General features: G+C 36.4%; 2 protein-coding genes and 1 pseudogene across 7 annotated transcripts; 2 read left to right on the forward strand and 1 right to left on the reverse strand.

The window, feature by feature from the left end:
• Positions 1–1,246: 1,246 nt before the first annotated feature.
• LOC147793235 (uncharacterized) lies at positions 1,247–2,443 on the forward strand (annotated as a pseudogene).
• A 4,057-nt stretch (positions 2,444–6,500) lies between these two features.
• LOC111789781 (transcription termination factor MTERF4, chloroplastic) lies at positions 6,501–8,680 on the forward strand. The gene is made up of 2 exons (XM_023670469.2): positions 6,501–6,658; positions 7,024–8,680. The coding sequence occupies exon 2, from the start codon at positions 7,035–7,037 to the stop codon at positions 8,589–8,591; it is 1,557 nt and encodes a 518-aa protein (XP_023526237.2). The 5' UTR covers positions 6,501–6,658; positions 7,024–7,034; the 3' UTR covers positions 8,592–8,680.
• A 701-nt stretch (positions 8,681–9,381) lies between these two features.
• On the reverse strand, positions 9,382–19,995 carry EDA30 (O-fucosyltransferase family protein). 6 transcript variants are annotated; one of them, XM_087122311.1, is made up of 12 exons: positions 19,939–19,993; positions 19,617–19,701; positions 19,240–19,445; positions 19,069–19,153; positions 16,191–16,261; positions 15,943–16,031; positions 15,596–15,839; positions 13,339–13,451; positions 13,017–13,107; positions 12,777–12,905; positions 10,646–11,199; positions 9,382–10,093 (listed from the first exon to the last, which is right to left on the reverse strand). In XM_087122311.1, exons 3-12 carry the CDS (start codon positions 19,399–19,401, stop codon positions 9,670–9,672), a joined length of 1,962 nt encoding a protein of 653 aa, XP_086978437.1. In that variant the 5' UTR covers positions 19,402–19,445; positions 19,617–19,701; positions 19,939–19,993; the 3' UTR covers positions 9,382–9,669. The 6 variants fall into 6 exon arrangements, with proteins under 6 accessions (XP_086978437.1, XP_086978436.1, XP_023527783.2 ...); XM_087122310.1 differs by lacking the exon at positions 19,939–19,993 and adding an exon at positions 19,794–19,932; XM_023672015.2 differs by lacking the exon at positions 19,939–19,993 and adding an exon at positions 19,757–19,932.
• Positions 19,996–25,190: the final 5,195 nt, after the last annotated feature.

Genomic DNA, 25,190 nt, shown 5'->3' on the forward strand with positions numbered 1-25,190 from the left:
TCATCAATTTTGATGATTACAAAGCTCACTTGACTGCTCCATGTTCTCAACTTGAGATCAGTCTTCCTCACGATTCCAAGGATCAATAGGGCCACAGAGTTGATGACCTTCATCTTCCCTGAGTCTCAATGCCACCTAATGTACAAATGATTCGCTTCAAGTCTCAGTCATGAAGTTATGGGTGGCTCCCGAATCGACCATCGTACTCTTGGTTAATTTGTGGTTCACCCATGCTTCTACATACATGAGACATTTTTTATTTATTGGTTCTTTTGACTCCCCTGTCTCCTTTTGAAGTGCGGATAGGAACTTTAAGGCTCCCATATGGGGGGTTTCTGTGTTCAGCGCTTTTTCGGCTTCTTCACTCTCTGACTTTGCCTCTGAGTCTACGTCTAGAGTGGCTTAGAACACTTGGAGTGATGCCTTGTTTGGACACTCATATACCCTGTGGTTCCCTCTATATAGGAAACTGGAAGGAGGTGGCCGATTGAGGTGGTTCTGATTGTAGGGCCCCCTACTTACTACTCTAGTCTCTTGTTGGGGTAGTCTTTCTTCTCCCCCTTCTACTCTCAATTTATCTCTCTTCCCATTCTAGGTGGATTGGAAGCATGGTTGCGATTTCCTCTGCTCGAGGAGGTTTGGCTTTGCCTTGCGTCATGGGATTGTTCCTTACTCAGATCGAACAGTTGTTCGGGCGTAGCATAGGTCGTGGAGAGGTCTTCTATGTTTTGTTCATATAGTTTGGATTTCGCCCATGTCTTTAGTCCTTCTATGAACTGGAAGATCTTATCTAGCTCGGACATCTATTAGATGTCTAACATGAGTAGCGAGATCTGTTTGACATACTCACGACTACTCCCCATGTATTTAAGATCTCGCATGTTAAAATGTCATCACTAGCCCAATAGGATTAAGCCCAACCATTGTATGAGTAATTATATTTATGATTTAGGATTTTAGGAATAAATGTAGGAAAATGATTTAGGAATTTTAGGAATAAAGTTAGGAAAATGATTTAGGTATTTTAGGAATAGATTGACTACCATACAGTATAAATACCCCTCCACTCTACCTAGTTCAGCATCCCAAGAAATACCAAGCAACACAAAGTAGTAGTTTCTACAAAGTGTCTTGTACTCTCTTCTCGATTGGTCTTAATAAAGTGTGCGAGTGTTTCCCACAGAGAGTTGTGTTCAACAATCTGGTATCAGAGCAAGGTTAATGTCAGTTATCTGATCTCTTTGAATTCTTAGTATGCTCTGTGGTTGCAGCTCTGTCTGATCTTCCACATCAGAAACGATTTCTTGAGATTAGTAGTGAGTGAGTTTTTTTTGTGTCGTGAGTAGTCTGTGACTCTGCAAGTCTTGTGTCGAAAGAGCTTGTTTGGTATTACTGAGGTATAGCCAACACGATGGGTGATTTCCAAATCGTTGGAGGAATCAAGAAACTCAACAACAACAACTACAACACGTGGGCAACATGCATGGTGTCCTATTTACAAGGACATGATCTTTGGGAGATCGTTGGCGGGTGCGAAACTACGCTGCCAGAGGATGATTCTAACGGTGCCTTGTGCAAATGGAGAATCAAAGCAGGCAAAGCAATGTTTGCCTTAAAGACCACAATTGGAGAAGAGATGTTAGAGCATATTTGGGATGACAAGACACCGAAAGAAGCATGGGACACGTTCATGATATTGTTCTCAAAGAAGAATGATACGAGGCTACAACTTCTGGAGAATGAGTTGTTGTCAATTTCACAACGTGACATGACGATTGCTCGGTACTTCCACAAGGTCAAGTCGATCTGTCGGGAGATTATTGAACTAGACCCGAAGTCCGCCATTGTAGAATCTCGAATGAAGAGGATTATAATCCACGGATTGCAACCAGAATATAGAAGCTTTATTATTGCTGTACAAGGTTGACCCACTCAACCATCACTTGTAGAGTTCGAAAATTTGTTAGCCAGCCAAGAAGCCATGGCTAAACAAATAGGAGGCATCACATTGAAGAGTGAAGAAGAAGCACTCTACACAAGTGAAAGCCGGAGCAATAATAGGCCGTCTACAAAACGCGGATACAATGGTGACAAAAGAAGAAGTCACCAAGGAACTGTACAACAAGGGAGAGCTTAGAAGAACGATAACAATAACTCTCAAGAGAAAAGATTTGAGGGCATTTGCTACAATTGTGGGAAGAAGGGCCACATGTCTAGAGATTGTTGGTCCAATAAAAAATCTGTCGAAAGCAATGTGGCATCCTCCAACATGGAGATGGAGGAGGAATGGGATGCAGAGGTACTGTATGCTATAGAAGAAGATGAGCGAGCACTCATGGCGATGATGGGAGACCATATCGATTATGAGAATGATTGGATCATTGATTCAGGATACTCAAACCACATGATTGACGATCAAAGTGGTGCAATGGAAGAGGGGTGACCCTCAGAGAAGGAAGTATTACCAAGCCTTGAGCAAATTGAAGAAATTTTTCTACAGAACATGGGGGAGCAAACTGAAAAAATTCTTCTACAAAACACAGAGGAGCAAACTGACGAGATTCTTCCACAAAAGACGGGTGAGCAAACTGTACACATTTGCTTAAGTGCTGATGTGCCTGAAAATTCAAGTCACACTAGTGTTGGCGAGCAAGAAGTGACTCAAACCAAGCGAACCTAGTGAACCTAGTGAAAATGAAATGACACCTCAACAGCTTGGACATTCAGAAATAATCCTAAAGCCAAATCCAAAGTATACCAACGCAGTAGAAGATGAAGTTAATGAGCCGGAGACATATGAAGAAGCATCACAAAACTCAACTTGGTAGAAAGCGATGGAGGAAGAAATTATAGCCCTAGAGGAGAATCAAACTTGGGAACTAGTGCCAAGATTAGGAGATGTTAAACCCATCTCTTTCAAGTGGGTCTACAAAATAAAGCGTCGACCGGATGGATCAATCGAAAGATACAAGACTCAACCGGTAGCTCGAGGGTTTTGTCAACAATATGGACTAGACTATGATGAAATGTTTAGTCCAGTGGTGAAGATGACTATCGTACAGGTTCCTCCAGCACTTGTTAATAAAGATTGGAAATTTTGGCAGATGGATGTGAAGAATATTTTCTTGCATGGAGAGTTGGATCAGGAGATCTACATGAACCAACCAAATGGATTCGAAAATGAAGTTGGTGTCATTAGTCAGTATATGCGAAGTCTAAAGAAGCCTCATTTGGATGCGGCCCGACGGACCTTGAGATATGTCAAACAATATCACGATACTCGAAGGTCAAGCACCGGGTATGTGTTCAATCTTGGTTCAAGAACAATTTCTTGGTGTAACAAAAGACAACCAACAATATCATTGTCAACTAGAGAAGCAGAGTACATAACAGCAGTTGGAGCAGCTCAGGAAAGTACATTGCTGAAACTCTTGATGGAAGATTGGCACCAGAAAATTGACTATCCAATACCAATTCATTGCGACAACCAATCTGCGATTCGCCTAGCAGAAAATTCGATGTTTCATGCTAGAACAAAGCATGTGGAGGTACACTACCATTTCATTAGAGAGAAAGTCTTGAAGGAAGAAATCGAGATGCAGCAGATCAAGACAGATGATCAAATGGCAGACTTGTTTACAATAGGGTTGAATACCGGCAAACATGAGAGTTTTTGCTGTCAGCTCAACATGGTGCAACGAATGAGGACTAGTACTGAGGGGGAGTGTTAAAATGTCATCACTAGCCCAATAGGATTAAGCCCAACCATTGTATGAGTAATTATATTTATGATTTAGGATTTTAGGAATAGATGTAGGAAAATGATTTAGGGATTTTAGGAATAAAGTTAGGAAAATGATTTAGGTATTTTAGAAAAAACATGGAGAAATTTTAGGAATATATTGACTACATCCAGTATAAATACCCCTCCACTCTACCTAGTTCATCATCCCAAGAAATACCAAGCAACACAAAGTAGTGGTTTCTACAAAGTGTCTTGTACTCTCTTCTCAATTGGTCTTAATAAAGTGTGTGAGTGTTTCCCACAAAGAGTTGTGTTCAACATCGCAACTTCCTTGTGGCCAAGATCTAGACATTTCGTGGAAAGAATTGAGATCGAAGTTCCTGTTTTAGCCTATCCCAAGTGCTTATTGTGCATCGACCCTCTTGGATATCTAAGTACTTCGATCGTCAACATAATTTTGCATCTTCAGCTAGATGCATGGTAGCCAAGGTGACCTTTTCTTCTTTTATCTCCATGTTTGTTGCTTAAAAGTACTATTGAAGGTCGAAGATGTAGTTCTCTAGGACCTTGGCATCTCGAGCCCTAGAGAAGGACTTGGGTTCCGAAACTTTGACCTTGTTGAGTTGCGTTGTTCTCCGTATGGGGGTTTGATTTTCCACTGCCCTTACAGCGACGTTCACTCTAGTGCTTATATCCACTATTTCTACCTTAACCACGTCAAGAGTACCTTTACATCTTCAGATAGCTCTAATTATATGAAACATTGCCTTTTGGGAGCTGTCTAAGCCATCGACTCACTCCTCAATCAGGCTAGCAGATCCTGTCGAGCTATCTCCTCATTCGAAACCACCAATCTTTGTGGTTTTAGCTTCTAGGTCGTCTATTCGATACAATAGTTCCTGAATGGCCAACTCATCTAACTGATCCATTATTGTATCAAGGGCGAAGGTCTTGTCAGCGAGTTCCTTCACCTGCTGGTCTAGATACCGAATACTTCTAGAGACTTCCCGCAAGTATTGCATCTATTCTTCTATGTCGACTAGACGATCGATGTGGGACTTATTCAACTATTTGGTCGTAGCCATATCTATCCAATCACTTTTCAAGCCAACTAGGCTCTAATACCAACGGTTACAATCGCCATTTTCTTGGCAATAAATGTCATGATGGTGCGGCACTCATCCTCAGCGTTGAGTGAATCACGCCAACTTAGGATCGCGTTGCCTACAGCTGGACAATGTATGCTCAAGCCTCTGGCCCTGGTTTGAGAAGAAGGTTTTAGAAAACGAGATGGAGAGATTTTGAAAGAGAGTTTGAAGGCAAGGTTGAGAAAGATTGAAAGCAATGTTATATGACATCAAGAAAAAAGCAACACCACGACTTAATTAGCATATAACTTTTCGGGTAGAGAGAATTTGATAACTAGTCGCATCTCCCTATATTACATTTTGTCAGGCCTAGACGTGATTTCGTCGAACGCTCATACAAAATCAGGAGAGGAGTTGACAACTAGTCACATCCCCTATAATATATTCTGGAACAGGCGTAGACATGATTCTGCCGAAATGTCACACTTAAAAAAAACAAGAAGAAAATTATACATCATAAAAGTAGTAAAGGAAAGCGATATAAGGTAAGGGTTTCGATGTGTCACAGGCAAGCGGTCATGGACAAGCATGACTATGACAATAAGCCTATATTTTAGATTTTCAATTCAGCCCTTAAATTACAAATTGAGGTACCAGACTTATTGTTTTAGTTTTTTTTACTAGTCTAATGAACATATTTGCTGAAGAATACATTTTCTCGAAATACCAAATTTTCATCTATAATAATAATTTTAATTATTTTATTATAAAATTTAATATTATCTTTTTTTTTTTAATGAAAAATCCAAGGTTACTAGTGTAATCTTGAACAATATGTCGTTGACACACAGGAAGATCATGTTCGAGTAACAACCTAAACGGTCTAATAGTATATGAATAAGGTTGAGTACGTTATCCTGGTAACATTATTAATACGACCCACTTTGTAATCGTTACAAAGTGTGTCGTATTAATAATGTTATTCATGTGGAGACGCGAGTAGGGTATCCTATACAATGAATTTGTATAAAATTGAACTATGAAATATTTAAAACTACTAGCATTTTGATAACTAGACATACTTGTGATCCCGAGGTATATGTTGATAGGTCATAGAGACACTTACGACTTACAATATCCATAATCTTAGACTCTGATACCAACCGCAACGATATGAAAACCTCTATCTAAACTTATTACCACGTGTAACACTAAATCATAAGAAAAACTTCCAAACTTATATATAAAATAAATAAAATAATCATAAACAAATATGGGTATTGAACTTATCAATCGAACATAACCAATATCTATTCAGACTCCCTTTACTTGTAAGAGTATATCTCGGATCTATGGATTACGTTATGAACGAAGTCCTACTCATGGGGACCCGGTCGAATTGGGAGAAGTTGTAGGTATTAGTGTAGGTCAATCTATTGGAGAACTGGGTACTCAACTAACATTAAGAACTTTTCATATTAGCAGAGTATTTGTAATCATACGTAATACCTCATTATTGTTACCAAAGTTTTGAACCCGATCGCGTATAATTTGATAAATGGAGGTGGAGGTCGATGTCGATGGTGATGAGAGTATGAAAAACGAAAGTGTTTTTTTTTTTTTTTTTCAACAATATAATAAAATAAAAATTGTAAATGCATTTAGAAGTGAATTCAAATTTGGGTTATAAAAATGTGTTATCTATGGAAGCAAATGCATTGGAATACAAAGTTGTGCATTTAATTCTCAGCAGAGAGTCGCCCCCTGCCATCCCATCGCCCGCCGCCGTTCACTGCTCGCCGTTCCTCCTGCCGAAGGGATACTGGTATGTCTTCCTCTCCGTCACTCAGGCGAACTGGCTGGCTTGCACTCATACTTTATTTCTTGATTCTCGTGTTGTTTAGGATTCGATAGTTACACTCTCATCGTCGTCCATCTTTAGGTTTTTAATGCTTTTCGTTTCCTCTGCGATTGAATTCATGAGAACTATACTGCTCTTTAACCATCGATAATCACCTGTAAACCTAGATCTTACGAATTAAGCTTTTTGAAGATTGGGAGATTATGCGAGTAAATGTAGTATTAGGGTTTATTATGTTCCTTGCTCTTACAGTTCTCTAATTGGAGATTGGCAAGATTCTATGGAGCTTCTCTGACTGATTGACGCTTTTTTATCTCTCTTTTTGGCAGTTTTGATTCAAATGACTGCATTGTCATTTCTGAGGCCAAGAAAATCTGCTAAGTTCTCTTTGGTTTTGGGTATTTCCCATCATATTTACGATAATTTGGGCTTATTCTGCCCCAAGATCACCAAATCCTTCCTGAATCCATGCGCACACCAATCGCTCATTCAAAGCTTTTGTAGGGTTTTACCTCTAGGCGTACTGTATTCGACTCAATCCTCCAAACTTCATGAATATGAGATGCCTACAGTCACCTGGGGAGCTGTTCAAGGGCGCAAAGAAAAGCTTGTGTCCCGAGTCATAATCTGTGACTACTTGAAGAGTTTGGGAATTGTTCCTGATGAATTAGAACACTTAGAGCTTCCTTCTACAGTTGAAGTCATGAGAGAGCGTGTTGAGTTTCTTCAGAAGTTAGGATTGACAATCGATGACATTAACGAATTCCCCTTAATGCTAGGCTGTAGTGTTCGAAAAAATATGATACCAGTTCTAGGTTACTTGGAGAAAATTGGGATTCCGAGGCCGAAACTTGGAGAATTTATTAAGAATTATCCTCAGGTCTTGCACGCCAGTGTCATTGTTGAGCTTGCTCCTGTTGTTAAACTTCTTCGTGGGCTCGATGTGGAGAAAGAAGATATTGGATATGTCCTCCAGAAGCACCCTGAGCTTCTGGGTTACAAGCTTGAAGGGACAATGAGTACATCTGTTGCATATCTTGTGAGTATAGGTGTTAACCCGAGAGATATCGGACCAATGGTCACACAGTACCCGTACTTTTTGGCGATGAGAGTTGGAACCATGATCAAACCCCTTGTTGATTTTATTGTTTCGTTAGGTTTGCCAAAGAAGATAGTAGCAAGAATGCTTGAGAAGCGAGCATACATACTTGGTTACGATCTCGAAGAGACTGTGAGACCGAATATCGATTGCTTGCTAAGCTTTGGGATTAGAAAGGAGCTGCTTCCTTCAGTAATTGCACACTATCCACAAATTCTTGGGTTGCCTTTGAAAGCTAAGTTGTCTGCTCAGCAATTCTTCTTTGACCTAAAGCTCAAGATTGATCCTGCAGGGTTTGCACAAGTGATTGAAAAAATGCCACAGATACTCAGCCTTCACCAACACGTGATAATGAAACCAGTAGAGTTCCTTCTCGGGCGCGGTATACCCTCCTCTGATGTAGCTAAGATGGTTGTGAAATGTCCCCAGCTGGTCGCTTGTCGGGTGGAACTCATGAAAAACAGTTACTACTACTTCAAGTCGGAGATGGGTAGGCCAATTAAGGAGCTTGTGGAGTTCCCGGAATATTTTACGTATAGTTTGGAATCGAGAATAAAACCGAGGTATGAGAGGGTGCAGAGGAAGGGGATCAGATGCTCATTGAACTGGTTTCTCAACGTGAGTGAGCAGAGATTTGAGGAGAGATTGAAGGGTGATTTCATTGAAACAGAGAGTTTGGGGCCATCATTTTGTATGGGAGGAAGGTTAGAGGTGCCAGGGAACGAAACTATTGTGTCAGATGATGAGGAGGATGAGTGTGATGAAGAGTTTCTTCACAGACGCATTGTTTCTCTTTAGAAAATTCCTCATTTTACTTATTCAATATTTGATGTTATAGATGCATTAAATGAGTTCCTGGCAGGATATTATTAAGGCTCCGTTTGGTCTGTTATGCTCTCTTTTTTAATGTTTTTTAAAAATTTAAAAATACAAGAAACCAAAAATTTTAAAAATGCCAAATCCTCTTTATGCTCGATCTATCTCTAGCTTAATTTGGTATTTAGTTTCTTTGTCTTCATGGGGGCATTTCCAATGGCTAACTCATGTCATCCTGTTCTAACTGATATTAGATAAGCTTCACTCCTATATTCTAGCTTAGAATAAGGGGGCTAGGTTCATGAGTCCATTGTACTTAAGTTCTTCTACTAAATAAATCCTATTTAGGGCTAGGTTCATGTGTTGGGACAATAAAGTTATTTCTTGAACACGATTCACTCATTACCAACCATATATTGTTCAAGGTTACACTAATAAACTTTGCAATAAAAATTTAATCAAGAGAAGACCACGATAGCACGATGATCACAAGAGAGAATACCAAAATTGAGGCATCAAAATCATTCCTGCACAGACGATGGACAACGATGGTGCAATGATGACGTTTGATCAGAACGAGGGCACAAGAGATCGGTGTTGGATCCTCGACGAGGGAGGCAAAGGCGACAATGATCGCTTATAGGTAAAAAAAACATAAGGAAGAAGGTTGAGCCGATGGAATCCCTAGATGTTACATACTTTACGCTAAGTACTATAAGACTAAATTAAAAAAAAAAAAAAAAAAAAAAAAAAAAGAAAGTATTTGGCCAAGTTCAAAAGAAAATAGTTTTTGTATTATTGAAATGTCTATAAAATGTAAAGAATTATATACTACTCGTATATGGAAAATATTTGTTTGGAACATACTACAACTTCACACTTTTAAATTTCTTTGACAAGGAAAAAAAATGATACAACTATACTTTTCTTGATGATTTCAATATTGGAGAAAAATGTTCATGAATCGCATGCACTATATTTTCTATAAACGCTGCTATCCTCTACACAAAAAAATTTCTCATTTCCGAACCACCATCGTATCATTTCTACTCACCCGATTTTAGTCGTTGGGATCCATTTCCTCGTCCTGGTCGATGAGATTATCCAAATAGCTTTTACCACTGTTGTAATAAGACTCTGCTTGTTCTGATGATTCCATATCTTCATCCCCTTCCTCGGCCAAGTCCAATGATTCGATTTTTCGACCTTCTGACATCCAGTTGGGGCACTTCTCTTCATCCCCGTAAACAGTTTTTCCGTTCTCCTTCACAAGATGGTCAGGAGTTTCAACAGAAGATATTCTACAGAAGCACTCTGGAAGCGGATGTGACAGAAACGACGTAGGCTTCGAGAAGATGGCCTGCTTCACCAGGCCTTCCTCACCCAAGCTCTTGTTAAGATGCTCCTGCACTAAAAGTGTCCAGTTGTGCATCGGATGATACAAATTTTCACGGCTACTGTTCAAAAGATTTGCCAGGTATTTCCTGTTAACAACAATGATACCCGTCAGAAAAGTTTCATACTACATTTTATCACAAGGTATAATGGATGGGGAACTGCAGCATATATAGATTAACCAATATTCTAAGATTCAATACACAAATATCGATGCATATTGGGGTAAGCTCTTTGATACTACTCAACTGATTTGAGTTATATATGTTTGACCAAGAGATTAGAGGTTTGGATCCTCAAGTCTATAGGTCGAACTAAAAATAAAGACTACGATAGCAAGTGATCATTCGCCAATACCCGTGAGTTACATTCCAGAGAATCCACAACCCATGTAACAGTAGACATAGGACCGTTAGCCAACAATTGGCTAAATGTACCCAAAATATATGGATGTCATCAACTCCTTAATTAACTTGCCCAAATAGTGATTTCTTTTGAAAATTAATAGTAAGTTAATCAACAAGTGTCAACTTACGTATCTAATATGATTTGAAAATAAAGAGGAATTCTTAGTCAACTGTTCAAATCCTATTATAAGCATAAGCTAATAACTAATGAGTGATGGTTCATCATTAATCTACCTGTCAGGTCGATACGTTCTAGATGAAGAACTCTCGTACAGTCGTTGTCCCATGACCAAGCTTGAAAAATCAGGCCAACTGCTACCATCATTGTTAAAACCCGGGAAGAATGCATCAGCTTCAAGACAAACCATGTAATCAAGAGCATCCAAAAGCAACCGGTGGGCTTGTAATCTCCTATCCATTGGTGATGGGTCAGGTTCTTTATCAGTCTCAGTAATCCAACCATACCATCCTTCTTTTTCATGACGATAGATAGGTCTATCTGGAGGTGGAGGAAGAGGTCTTGGACGAGGACCAGCCTTGTTCCACTCATCTTTCAGTTGTTGCTTACTTTTAGAAGGAGGCGGTCGGTAAAGATCAAGAGGAAGAGTGGTCTCAGGTCCAAACAAGGAATCCAACTCCTCCTTGCTGCAAAAAGAAGTACGATCAACCACATTGTTAAACATGGCACGTAGAGGGATCAACATGCGCTGACCACCAAACAATTCAGACCCTGCTACATAAATAATTGTTTTGGTAGGATATCCCATTGCCCGAAGGAGAACCCCAACCTGCAAAAGTTTTAACAGAAATAAGTTAGCCAAAATTGTACCTCATTTACTGAAAGTTCAATGTAATCACTAAGGACAAGATACACAAAGAAAATGACACCTTGCATAAATCAATGTTCTGGCCTCAAAATCCCTATTTTTTTTAGCACATGCGATGAACTTGGAAAAAGAATCTGCAGTAAAATATCAAAGATGCAATCTGATTCTCCTGCATCCCCTTGCCAAATGACCATGTTACTTATTGGACTTGAATGGAAGATTATCCCAACAAACCAATATAGGTCCTTTTATCATGCTTTGTCCTCACTCACATGCTTCTTAGGAAAATTCTTAATTGGTCACACAACTTACAATTGCTTCAGCCAAACATGCTTAACTTTGAGCCACCGAAAAGTATTATTGGTATAAATGGTGACTATCCATTCTTTTAAGCATTTCTAACCTTCATATTCTCAAGATCATTCTCATTTCAGATGTAGTCTTGGTTTATTCATGTTCTCTTCCTTTACTTTGCATCACCAAAAAATAATAATAATAATAATAATAATAAAAATAAATAAATAACTCAACTCTACACATAGAACAGTCGAGATCACTATTAATTCTGTAATGAAAAAGCAAGACTTCCATTAAAGTAAAAAGAAGTATGAAGTAGGCTGCAACTAAAGATAGCCTCAGTTTTATATTCTGTAAGAGGAATCAGAGTAATTTTTTTGGCATTATGGATGGTCCATGGTTTTTTAAAATTGATTACCGGCATACATGCTCGGTGGTCAGTGTCTACGTGCTAGTTAAGGTCGGGTAAGATAATCCTAATTCAAGGTAGGTCATGAGCGAGTGAGCCCATTTTTAAAAGAAATTGGTCCCTTGATTTTGCTTGTTATTGCGGTGTATGTATCCCAGCAGAAGAGTGTCTTATGTAATAGTTTTAATACTCATCCTTTTTCAAAATAATTTTCAGGTAAAGGCAAGACTGTGGAATGGGGGTGACGAGTATAGTTATCAGACAGACCATGAAATAATTATGAGATTTATGTTTCCAAAATAGCTTCCGCATTTAATGTTTCTATTTTAGGGGACTCTTAGTATATGGGAACTAGGGAGGTTGTGATTGAACTGATTATGCTTTTATGTTGAAATTTTTAGTAAATTTGGTTGTTTGTTTTACTAGATGTCGTTTCAATGTCTTTTAAAAGAGTACCCCAAGCGTGTTTTAATTTTTTAAAGCATTTTTTTGTTTTCAAAATGCAAAACCGATTGTTTTTTAGTAACGGCCCTGTTTGATCCATATGCAAAACATTGGGTCATTACACGTTCGACTATTTCAACTATTGAACTAACTCGGAGTAGGTTATTAAAATATCAGTTTACCATCTTTACTTGGAAGCCTAGGATTTCTACAGCTGGTTTGTCTCTTATTTGGTAATCAAAATATCAGTCAGGAAGGTTTGACTTCAATAGTAAGCTGCATTTTAAAATGCAAGTGCTTTCATAAAAAGAAAGAACTAGTATGATTTCAAATAAATAACACAACCATAGAAAACTTGCATACAAAATGTGTATAGTCAAGCTCAAACCTCTTCAGGCATTAAAGGGCAGGTACCATTATCTCTCCGTTTGCGGGAATCTACGCTTAGTTCTTCCCTGATAATCCCTTTTTTGATCATCTGCGCCCTTCGATACTGTATGAGTTCCGTGTGCACATCCTAAAGAAATACGATAGAACTTACTCAAAATGATAAATTGTATGAAACTCATTGGGAATCAATAACCATTGAATTTTGAAACTATTATGCAGAACAGCCTCAAACGGCTACCTGAAAGAGTTCAGCACAGCCATGGTATGCCAGAGTATCTCTAACTAATCCAGGATGAAAAGCTAAGAATGGTTGGCCCCAAGCTCGTAACCTGTAATTGTAGAAGAAAATGTCAAGATTCATCATGTGCATGTACAGTTCAGGAATCCAGTGTACACGTAACCCTAAAGTATTAAATCATATTCTACACAGCAACGTGGAGCCATGTGTATGCAGATATTATCTTCTCAGTTTTCTTTTTTTCCCTCATCTACCATAAGCCATATGTAGAGTGCAAAAAAACGCGATTAAATCAAATTTCAGGACACTAGTCTGAAGATACCTTTGAACTATTTTCTTCCCAAGCATCTGAACTTCTGGCCGGAAGTTAAGTGCATGGAAGCCAACCCTGCATCTGAGCCTCTGGAGTTCGGACATGCCAGAAGGAAGGACCGACTGGACATAGAAAATATAAAAAATGAAACTCCTCAACCATATGCATATTATCTACACATTCGAAGAAAATGTAAAGCAACAACATGTACAGAAAATGTAGGGAATTTGCACCAATAAGGAAAGCTCACAAAACTTCCACCATGATAACACAAGTGATCATGTTTACCAAGTGGTCGTATGTACAAAATCTTCATGTTAAGGTATCAAATTAAGCATCCAAGGAAGAGGAATCTAAAATCATCATGTCCACATCTACAACATTGTAAGCAAATTATGCTCTCTTTTTGTAAGGTTTTAAACGTTCATGCCTCCTAGCGTTCTGAAAATAATTCAGTGACATCCAACGGGCTACTTAACAGGAAAAAAATTGATTTTTTTAAGAAAATAATAATAAAAGAAGACCTTTCATTGATGATGATAGATTATGAACCAAAAGCTATTTTCTTCCTTGAGGAGTTTATAGGAAAGCACCTTAAATAAAGTTGAATACAAAAGAAGAATGATTATAGAAGTATTAGAAAAGCACCAAAGGAAGTAATGGCACTTTAACCATGCGATCTGTCCTTCTTTTCATATTCAGACTTTACCATATTTTCTTTAGCCAACTAAGCCAAGACCCAGAAGGGATTAAGGATATGTTTGGGGTTCGCTTTTGAAATGAAAAAAAATGTTCTCATTAAGAATAGGTGTGTGCTTTCAAGGTGGGATATGGTGCTATGGATATGAATTTAGGGGAATCAGTTGGATACCCAAGGGCGTATGCTCTTCAAATAGTAAATCATCCACCACCAACTCTGAAATAAGGACATTTCTAGAACCTGGTCACCCAATCATAAAAGAAATTTTGATAATAAAATGCCAAGAAGCACGAACACTTTAGTTTGGCTAGCGCATCCATGTCTGACACTTGTTCGACACCTATCACACTTGTTAGTGTAATAGATGTGTTAGACTTTGGTTGTACAAAATCAAAGTAAGTTCGACGTTTGATAGATGTGCATCGAACACCCGTTAAGTATACTACTTGGATACATATATGACAAAAATAATAAATTTTGAGAGTGAGATACATCAAACTAAGTTTTTAAGCATATAAATGCATAAACTCATTGACTTTGAATTTTCCTCTCTTATAAAAATGATATATATTTTATTAAACATGTCCACATCGTGTTTGTGTCCTAGATTTTAAAAATATGACATGCCATTTTGTTTGTGTCATGTCGTATTTGTCTCATACCAGTATCCGTGCTTCTTGAATAGAGATGGAAAATGGGCAACAACAATCGATAAGGTGGAGAACACGTAATCAAATCTCCCCTATATGCCCATGTATTCCTCCTGAGACATCATACTTTTCCTACAATTCTTTTTTTCTATTTCCTTTTCGAAGCTTTGCAAAAGAAGAAATATTTGGTACTATATCTCCAATTTAGTGTTTAAAGATGTACAAGGCACTAAAAGGTTAAATTCATTTGGGACTAACTGCGAAGCAAAATATATATATGTGTGTGTGTATATTTAATAAAATAAAAAAGGAGGAAAATTTTGAATAAATATACAAAACAAAATATGGTAATATGAGGAATAATTAGCGACTTTGTAAGAAATTGGTTAGAAGAATGAATGCTTGGCACTTATATTAGACTTTTTCCTTTGTAAGAAATTATTTCTCTTTTTAGATCATACAACCTCACTTCTCTTGTTGTCCGGTAGAAGTAATTTTCATAACTAGTTTGGCACTTTGTTTGCCTTCTTTGTAATTTCATTTCATCAATGAAAAAAGGAAATCTATGTTTCTCATAATATATGTGTTTGTGTGTGTGTGTGTGTGTGAAATCTTGGGACCCTGCAGATTCCATGCTTCCAGCTGAACTGTAATTACATGGGCTTTTTTAAATTACTTTCCACTTTCCATCTTTACTTTATAAAGGAGAGTATATTTTGGTCTACAGTTTTAATTAAGGTGAGTATCTAGAACTGAAATTTACAATAGAAATCAAGCATATACTGAAGTTCCCTAGAATTCCAATCATGGGCAGACAAGTTAAACATCAAGAAGGCGGAAAATAATGCAGACAAATTTAAACCATTTGGTTATCTTAATATCAAGACAAAACTTGTAAGCTTAGAAGTAAAGTTACCTGCAGGCATCCACCATCATTAAGAATCAAGCCAATGACCTTTGCATTCTTCAAGCTTGGAAGAACTTTCTGAAGATAATAGCTAGGAAAGGCTGAACTTTTGGGTTTAAATATAGGGAATTCATTTCTTTTCCTTGAAGCCTTCAAATTATCGGGCAAACTTTTTACGACGAATACGTCATTTTTAAGATAAGATATGAACTGTTCTTCATCGTAAAGATAAGAAAAGCTCTTGAATCTGCCACTGAACAATTACAACATGTGTAAGCAGTAAAATGTAGATTACTACCATAGGGAGCTTAAAGGGGAAAAGACAGGTAATAACTAGCATATTACTTAATATATACCTGATGCCTTTTGCGCGACTACTTTCTTGAATCTCAGGGAGGACTAGAGTTGCATTCAGAAGCCTGGATATAGCGACCAGATCACAGATCTAGAAAATTAAAAAGATATATATATTAATACTACAAAATTAAATTAAAGAACGGTCATGTTTTTCATATATCCAGATCACAGATCTAGAAAATTAAAAAGATATATATTAATACTAGAAAATTAAATTAAAAAAGATCATGTTTTTCATGTATCTTACCGATGATCTAATATTTGCAAAACCACCAAATATTTTTGCATATATGAAACCATTACTCTGTTCACTTGGAGCTGTAAGAAAAGAAGAAATTTAAGTTCAAAATAGAAAGTCAAGATCACATGAGTGGGTAGTAAACGATGTGCGTACATGTATAAGGGAAAAGATATCACCACATCCATCACAACAACCATGCCATTGATAACTCGATAACAGAACTATTAATTTATTTTGTAATGGAAATGAATTTTCTTTTTTTAATAAAAGACCAACTTTCATCGAGAAAAAATGAAACAATGAAACAATATAAGGGCATACAAAAAACAAAGACCACAAAAGGAGAATCCAAGAGAAAAGGGAACTCCAATTATACAAAATAAGACCAAGCAAATAGTTACAATAAAGGTTCAACACCCATGCCCAAAGAGAAACATAATGAGCCCAAGCAAATAGTTACGATAATCCAACTCCACAGGGAAATGGACTCAAGGAGAAAACGCCAAAATCATTTTGCCAATAACCCCTTATTATGAGCCCTTAAATTCCCTAGCCCCAGTCCACCTAAGTGCATGGGCTTCCCAGCGATATTCCCATTAATAAGAAGTGTCCCATGACCTTCCTCCACCCCTTTACACAGAAAGTCCCTCATAATTTTTTTTCAATCTTTTACAAACTGAACACGGAGCTCTAAAGAGGGAGAAAAAAATGGGAATACCACTTAAAACCAACAAATTAGAATGTGGAAAAAAACTTCTCTTCCAAGAGTAGGGACAGTGAATAATAATATGGTTCTGTGATTTTCAATTATACCAAGGACATCTCCTCTGAAGCCTATCATAGGTGTGTAACCATTTGTGACTTCGTGCCCAAAGATGAAACTTTATCTTATTTCTCTGTCCTAATAATGAAAGCCACGTTATTCCACAAAACTCTAGCAATATCTTTTCGGTTGGGGCCAAATAGGAGTTGGAGAACTGAATCCTCATAAAAGAAGTGAAAAGACCAATTAGCCAAAGGTTTTTGAGGAGCTTTGCCCAACAAGCATGAGTAACAGGACACTGAAAAAAGATGAGGCAGTGGCTCTCAGAACTAAGCACACCAACTTGGAGAAAGGAGGTAAGTTGGCAATAGAACAAGGCCAAATCGGCTTTGCTGATAGGTTAATAGACTTAACAGGAAATTTACCATCATTGTTAAGAGACCATGCTTTGATATACAATAACTTGCTGCTCTAGAAAGATATACCTCTAACAGGAGCAATAATATGTTCTTGATGTTCTTCAAAAGGAAAAAGGCCTAGTTATGAGGAGCGGAAGAACAAATTCATTTACTTCCTTTGATTGATGATTGACAACCTATGAATAGGGGACACTAGAGATTGGTGCATTGATAACTTAGGGGCCTTCTCTATATCATTCTTGTTCAACCATACCAACGATAGATTGGAAGCTTTTCCCAAAATAATTTTGTAATTAACTTGAAAGTAGAAGATCACAAAGAAGATTTAGAAGTGATGAGCAGATGATGAACCATTAATGACAAACTATCTGAGACTTCTTTGTTGTGATAAAATCAGAGAATAGTACACTCAACAAAAATGTGGGATAGCAAGGTAATGACCTGGTGGAAGATAATAACTCTAATATATCTTACTGATATGTAGGTTTATAACTTGAATAATTCTGCATAAGTTTGTATATCTACTGCTTAAGTTGTACATTTTTATTCAGATGTAATAATGAAGCAAGCCCTTGCATTTCCTAATTATAGAAAGGTCTTGCCGAAGTAATCCTCCAATTATTACTAGCCTGATTCAAATAGTCATAGACCATTGCAAATTTCTAGTTGGAGAACAGTTCCAGAGGAGGATGGAGCAAACAGCTTATGTTGAATTGAACCCACTGCCGATTTTGATAGAGAGACGCTCTTAAAAAACTTTCCTACAATCAACCATAAATTCAAAGAATGGTGATTTAACCTTCTACTGATTGTTCATAAACCAGCATCATTATCCTCCCCACAAGTATTCACAATAAGTAAATACCAACAACATTCCTCCACGCCCATTTGAAGACCAAAACAGAAACTCCATGACCTGAACACCCCACCCCCTATTATGTGAGACTTTTTTCCAACAAAATAAATGACTACTCAAATCAATACTCCCAAAGTCCAAAGACAAATCTCTCTTTCTTTCAAGAATTTTAGAAACCTTTGTTGGGTTCTTTTGAACGAAGAAAGAAAACTTTGTTGGGATTTGTTTAACCTTTGTTCTCAAGTTTTAACTTTTGGAATAATGCAATCCCTCCTTGATGTGAAATTTTGTCGTGCAAAGCATATTTTGGATTAAGTTTTATCAATGAAACGGAGATTTTTACAAGTTGTTGGTGGCAGCTGTTTTTTCACTGTTGGGAATCGCCATATATTGGGATGCCTTATTTGACACTATCCACTGTTGACATTCTAACCCCTTCAGCTAGTTTTGGATGTATCCTCTTCCTCACTGTTTGTTTTTCAAAAAAAATTATCGACTTGAATTAACACCTTTGTTTCTATACCCACACACACTCAAAACTTCAATGCTTGAGGTTTAATCAAGTAATCAAATTTTTTTTTTTTTTTTTTTTTGAACTATAAATATGAGGAGAATTTACAATCTGAATCGGGCTCTTTTTGGCAGAAATGATGTGAAACAGTCTTGAAATAGGATATGCTGAAACTCAGTGAAACTTACAAAATAGTAAAGCGACCCAGAAGACCTGGTAGAGAAGTTAAATGCTCTAACCATTTTCGCAGTAAGACCTTCTTGATCAAACATTAACGATATAACTTGAAGCACCCAATCACAAAACAATACATAAAAACATGAAAACTCCATTACCGCGATAGCTACTTCGGGAGTTGGTATAGGGTTGCAACGAAGCTAATGGCTTCACAGCTCCCCACAACTTCTTGCTCCTATAACCCTGTGGCAATTGAGGCAAATTAAACTTAGCACATGGCCACAAACTATATTCAGAGAAAATAATTGAAGTAAACAGCTGATATCTACCTGCCCACCAATAATTGAAGAATTCAGCAAACTGGCCATCTGGGTGTTATACACCAAACTTACGCTCGAGGATTTAGCGATAGAGAGGTGAAGCAGCAGAGATGCCAAAGACAAGACAAGAACGAAAAGAGCAATCCATTTGATCTTTGATCTGAACAACATCTTGGCTCATCCAGGACCAATAGCGGTTACAACTCCACTACGTCCTAATTGTACATGCAACGCAATAATAACTGCAATTCATGTCCAGATCCAAGATCCAATCGCCGCACGCATCAAGAAGTAAGAATGAACAAAAAAAAACGCGAGCGTCCAAGGTATAAACCCTAAGGAAATACATAGAAAGCAAAACCCAAAAGCATATTCAATTGGAATACCGTAAGAAGAAAAGCAAACCGACACCAAAATTGATACAGCGCAACAGCATTACATCCCAAAGAGAAGAACACCAAATTCCTCGATCTGAAAAATGCAAGCATAGATTTGAAAAAGAAGAAGAAAAACGTATGTAACTAACCTTGAAATGAGCGAGAAGGGATTATTGGAACACATACAATCAAATCGGAAACCAATCAGGAGAGGAAAGAAGAAGCAGCAGGAATTGCAGGAATTGCAGAAACAGCAGAGAGAGAATGGAAGAAGAGGAGAAATTAGAGAAGATTAGAGAGTGATGGAGAAGGGAGAAGAAGATTGGATTACCTGAAACTGAAGAAACAAACAAAGAAATGGGAGTTTTGAAAAAATAGAAGACGTCCGTTCCCTTTGTTTGTGTAAACCATATGCCCACAACCCACTGTTCACTACTTACACTACACCCACTGCCTTCCGCTCTTTCCTTTCCATTATAAATATATATATTATTATATGATATTATGATGCGTTTAAAAATTTGAACTCAATTAATTCTCTTACCTGAAAAAATGTTTAATAAAATAAAATATTCATGTCATCATTATTTCTTCAATTTCCATTTATTTTTCATCCATACTACTTCTCTATACATCATCCACACAAACAACCACCACTAGTGGATTTATCAATTTTAATTAATTTTAATTAATTGATTGATGTTTTGATGATAACAAATCCACCTTTAATTATTAACCCTTTTCAGTATTTTAAACTGTCTACCGTATAAAGTTGAGAATAACGATTTCCAACCACTTTTCAATCACTCAAATCATAGCTAAAACGAATAAATTACAATCGAGACAACATACCCGACGTCATGTGGCACCTAAAAATGATGGACAAGTCAAAGTACGACACTTATTATTATATTTTTAAATAAAATTATTTTTACAAAATATAAATGTGAATCTAAACGTTACTCACATCGATTTTTATTATTACTATATTATATTATTATATTCTTATATTTTAAAATTTTGGTGGTTATTCACGTATTTTTTATTATTATTTATTATATTTATAATAAATTTTGAATTTGTCATTTGACCGTTTACTGCATTGGTTTTTATTATTTTTATATTATATTATTATATTTAAAAAAATTAAATAAATGAATTTGAAAATTTTTTTTATTTATTTACTTTTAATATCCACCTTCCATTACTCCTAACACAATTCAATGGTCAATATTAATTCCTACTTTTTATCTATTTTTCAGTTTCTATATAAACTCATCAATTTCCTCCACATTTTAACACAACTCCCATAAATTTTCCAATCTTCATTTAAAATCTCCATTGTTTTGGAGCTCTCTCGAACCTTCCAATTTTATTTTTATTCATTCCAATTTTATTTTTATTCATCTTATTAGAGAGATTTTTATTGTATGGTGAGAAAATAGTTGTGAGTGCTTCAAATTGTAAATCTACTCTTTGAGAGAGTTATTGTGTGTTACTACCAAATCCAAATACTTCTACCGGTTTGATCCTGCGTCGTAGAAAGAATTGAGTTTGCTCTTGAACTCATAAAAATAGCGGTGTAGCGGTTTGGCTCTGATCCGTGGAAAGAGTCGAGAAAATTTTTTATTCAAATTCCCAAGAGGCGCTTGGGGAGTGGAGTAAGTCGAATTTGACCGAATCACTATAAAACTACCATATTTTCTAACTCTTTTCTATTTAATGTCGAAATTATTATTGTGATTTCTTGCATATTCTAGTTGATTATTGTTTTGACTTGAATTATTTTGTTCGAGTAATTATCATCTTTTACTTATTTGTAAAAAGTTTCATACTTAAAAAAATTAATAACGTTTAAATATTTTATTGTTAAAACCCCATTCACCCCCTCTAGGGTTGCCATACCGATCCAACAAGCTTTCCCCTAGGTTTGATTGGGCTAGCACAAACTTAAGCTATCGAAAAATTGGTAGAAAAGAAATGAACGTAAAAATGTTGTGATGTATGTATTTGTACATATCATAAGTAGAGAAATAATTCATGATCGTATGAGCATACAACATACATGAGGTCTCGTATTTATACATCATAACTGGAAAAGTAATCCATGTAGAATGAAATGATCCACATAATACTTCCATACATAGTATGACTGTACATATCCATGAAATTTAAATCATATCGAGTTAATGTACAAAAAGAATATCACATCGACCACAACATCACAGTCTAGCTGAATAAAGGAAGAGAAAATGAATGTAGCTAGGTCACTGGCTCTCTGGGACTAACTCTAAGTTTTGTAGCTTTAGGCGAGCTTATGTAAAGCATTGGACCCTATGAGTCTCAATCTCTTGAAATCTGGCACTATTCAGGTCTTTATTGAATTGTTGACCCTCATCCCATAGTATCTCATGTACTTGCCCTATTTAGGCATTAATCGTCTTACAGTGTCTCGTTATTCGACCCTTTAAAGCACATTTATACCATCTGAGTTCTCTCTGGGATCTTAGTGTAAGTTAGTTAATCATAAGTTGAAGTGTTATTGCTCATGTCACGTACCAAGTATCATGTATATGTGAGGTACGACATTTATCTGCTTCTAACTACTAAGTTGTTCATAATTTAAGAGCAGACAACCCTCGTGCCTACCAAGATAACTCATACGAACCCTCTCTCTTCAGGCAAGTTCAAGATCAATGAATAGTTGAAGATTCCTTAATTGTCCCATCATGAGTTATTTATTTCAAACTCAAGGAAAGCCAGAACCCTATCAAATCCAACTTTGATAAACTACTAAATACGAATTCAAACTCCTACCACTGAGATAGGTTCACTAATAGGAGTCCATAACAGGCATCACCGTGAAGACATTCACCCCTCAAAATGAGTTTACAATTAAGGATAAGTTAGCCAGCCCCCTAACTATCCCTATGCTAACTTACCCTACATGCTTGTCTCATTTAACTATAAGCTACTAATCATGCGTCATGAGATAAAGCATAAAACTCTCTCGCCTTCTTGTAAGGTTTAGCTCTCTATATACACTGCTTTAAACGGAGGAATCAATATCTTAATCATAAAATATTAATAAAATAAGAAAAAAGAGTAAACAATTGGAGAGAGAAAGATTTGTTGTCATTGGTTGCTGAATTAGGGTTCTACTTTTGGTTAGATAGTCTTTCTTGTCTACGTTAAAAGTCCCACAATCATTGAACTTAATTTGGCAAGAATCCGAGTGAACCATCACTTAAAATATTGTGCCAAAGATGCAATTATTTGAAGGTTGATTCTCACCACCTCAGACGTTCTCAAGCCAATCATAGTTATTGGATAGCCTCGTGAAGATACATCATAGTTCCTATGTGTTATTCATGAAACGTGAAATGTTGTAGGTCAACTAATTTGGAAAAAAAAATCTCAATGGGAAATAAATCATAGGTCCTAAGTGGATTTTATGAAATCAATAGGGATGAATATGCATAATTACATGTTATATTTCACTATATCATTCAACCGCTAATTTCTCATCCCTTATTGGACCTCGTGCATATATGTTACTTTATTTTGTATATGGGTTAGTGAGTCCAAGTTCAAGTTCATGTATACACGTTGTATGCAGTGGGACCTAGGATGGTTAATATTTTCTTAGGGGTTTACGTTCATATATGTTGTATGTGCTTACCTTTTCTAATCCCAAAGTGGTCAAAATACTAATATACAATCCATATATCAAATATTTCAAACGATAAAACTTTTTTATTAATATGTCGTTTCTCATGATAAATGTATATATTGTTTTGTACATTAAAAAAAAAAAAAAAAAATAAATATAAAAAAAAATAAATAAAATCTCACATTAATAAGTTTAAACAACATTATAGATTTGTTTTTAATATAGAATGGCGTTAGATTCTGTAGGATTAAAAATAACTTACCTATTTTCTTTTCAAAGTTTAGTACAGATTGTGTCATTAATGGGGTTTAAAGTTTGTCGTCAAAATTTTACAATAAAAATCCACCTTCGCACCTATATCACACATATCAACAATTTTTTTACAACACAATCAAGAGAGATGGCAAAAGTAGGAGCAATTTTCACGTGCGTTTTCATTGCCTTCCTCGTCTTATATTCAAGTCTAACTTTTATTATCAAATAAATTTTGAATGTTATTTTTTTCTTATTGAAAATTAATGAGTAGAGTTCTAGGGAGTTTGAATGCCAATGGTCAATTGTGTTGTAACAACCATCCCGAGTTGGGAACTTGCAAGCCTCGACTCACTGCATTTCTAGATGTGAGAAATGAGGAGTTTGTCAGCTCAATGGGAATCGTCGTGTATGTCATTGCTATTGTTGATTTCATATATTTTATTTCATTTTCGCCTTCATTTTCATGTATGCAATGGAATGCATTGCACTTTTTACAAATTATGGTATTAATAACGAAAAAATAATGATTATTTCTCAACTTTCAAGCGTTCTATTTTATAAATTATGGTTTTAGTAATGAAGAAATAATGATTATTTATGAACTTTCAAGCTTTCTACTTTACAAATTATATCGAAACTTAATGAACTCAACTAAGAAAAATACATATTTTGTTATGTTGATTTCTGTGAAAGAAAAACACAAACAAATTATAACTAGTGTCACAATTTGATGTTTGAGAGTTCGAATTTCGAACAGTGACTTAAAAGAAAAAAAAAAACAAAGTAAAATAAAATAAACTTAAAATACAACAAATATGAAAATTTAAGCAAATATGATAAGTTTACGGAATCGCAGTGTTAACCCATTTCTACACGCAATAGAAGCATTTGCCTAAACATAACTAGGTGTGTAATCCCAAATCCATCTTCATGGCTGGTTTACAAAGTTACGGTGTCAGTCTTTTGTTCTCTCTTTTTGGCGTTTCGGTATTGCCTGGCAACTTCCGAAGAGGTCTATTTTGTAACTCGGTGGCTAATTGGCCTACTTGAATTTCTAGATTTCGCAAGAATTCTTGCAAATTTTGTATCATAGTATCATCCTGGTTCATATATTCGTTCATTAGGCTCTTAAGTAATGTCTTTGATATTTGCTAAGCTTGACTAGTTCCTTTCCATTGAGTATTGGCGTGTTGTAAGCCATATATCATTTGATTTTATAGTCCAAAACTTGGAAAGTAATTTACCTTAGCTGACTTTGTTGATTGTACGCGTTTTGTCCCTTCCGTGAGAAGTTTGGATGGTTCTCCACATTTGGTTGTAAGTATTGAAGAATTAGCTTGATTCCTCACATAAAAAATTGAAGTTGGATTACTTAGACATTGACCAAAAGTGTGCTCATGTCCACAATATACACAAGATTCAACTGTTGCTTGAGTCATTATAGCTGCAACTTGGACGGGTGCTTTAGTCATTGAGCCTTGACCCAATGCTAGAGTTTGTAGAATATTAGTCACTAAAGCTAATTGAGCATTGATAATCTCATAAGCTTCATTGTACGTCTTTGACAAGATAGCTCCATTGACAGAAGCATCTACCATTGGATTAGTAGCAATGTTCAGTCCATTGTAGAAAGTCTTCATTTGGATACAATGGGG

Source organism: Cucurbita pepo, chromosome 3 (assembly GCF_057944985.1).
Source record: "Cucurbita pepo subsp. pepo isolate OVF chromosome 3, ASM5794498v1, whole genome shotgun sequence".
NCBI classification, from domain to species: Eukaryota; Viridiplantae; Streptophyta; class Magnoliopsida; order Cucurbitales; family Cucurbitaceae; genus Cucurbita; species Cucurbita pepo.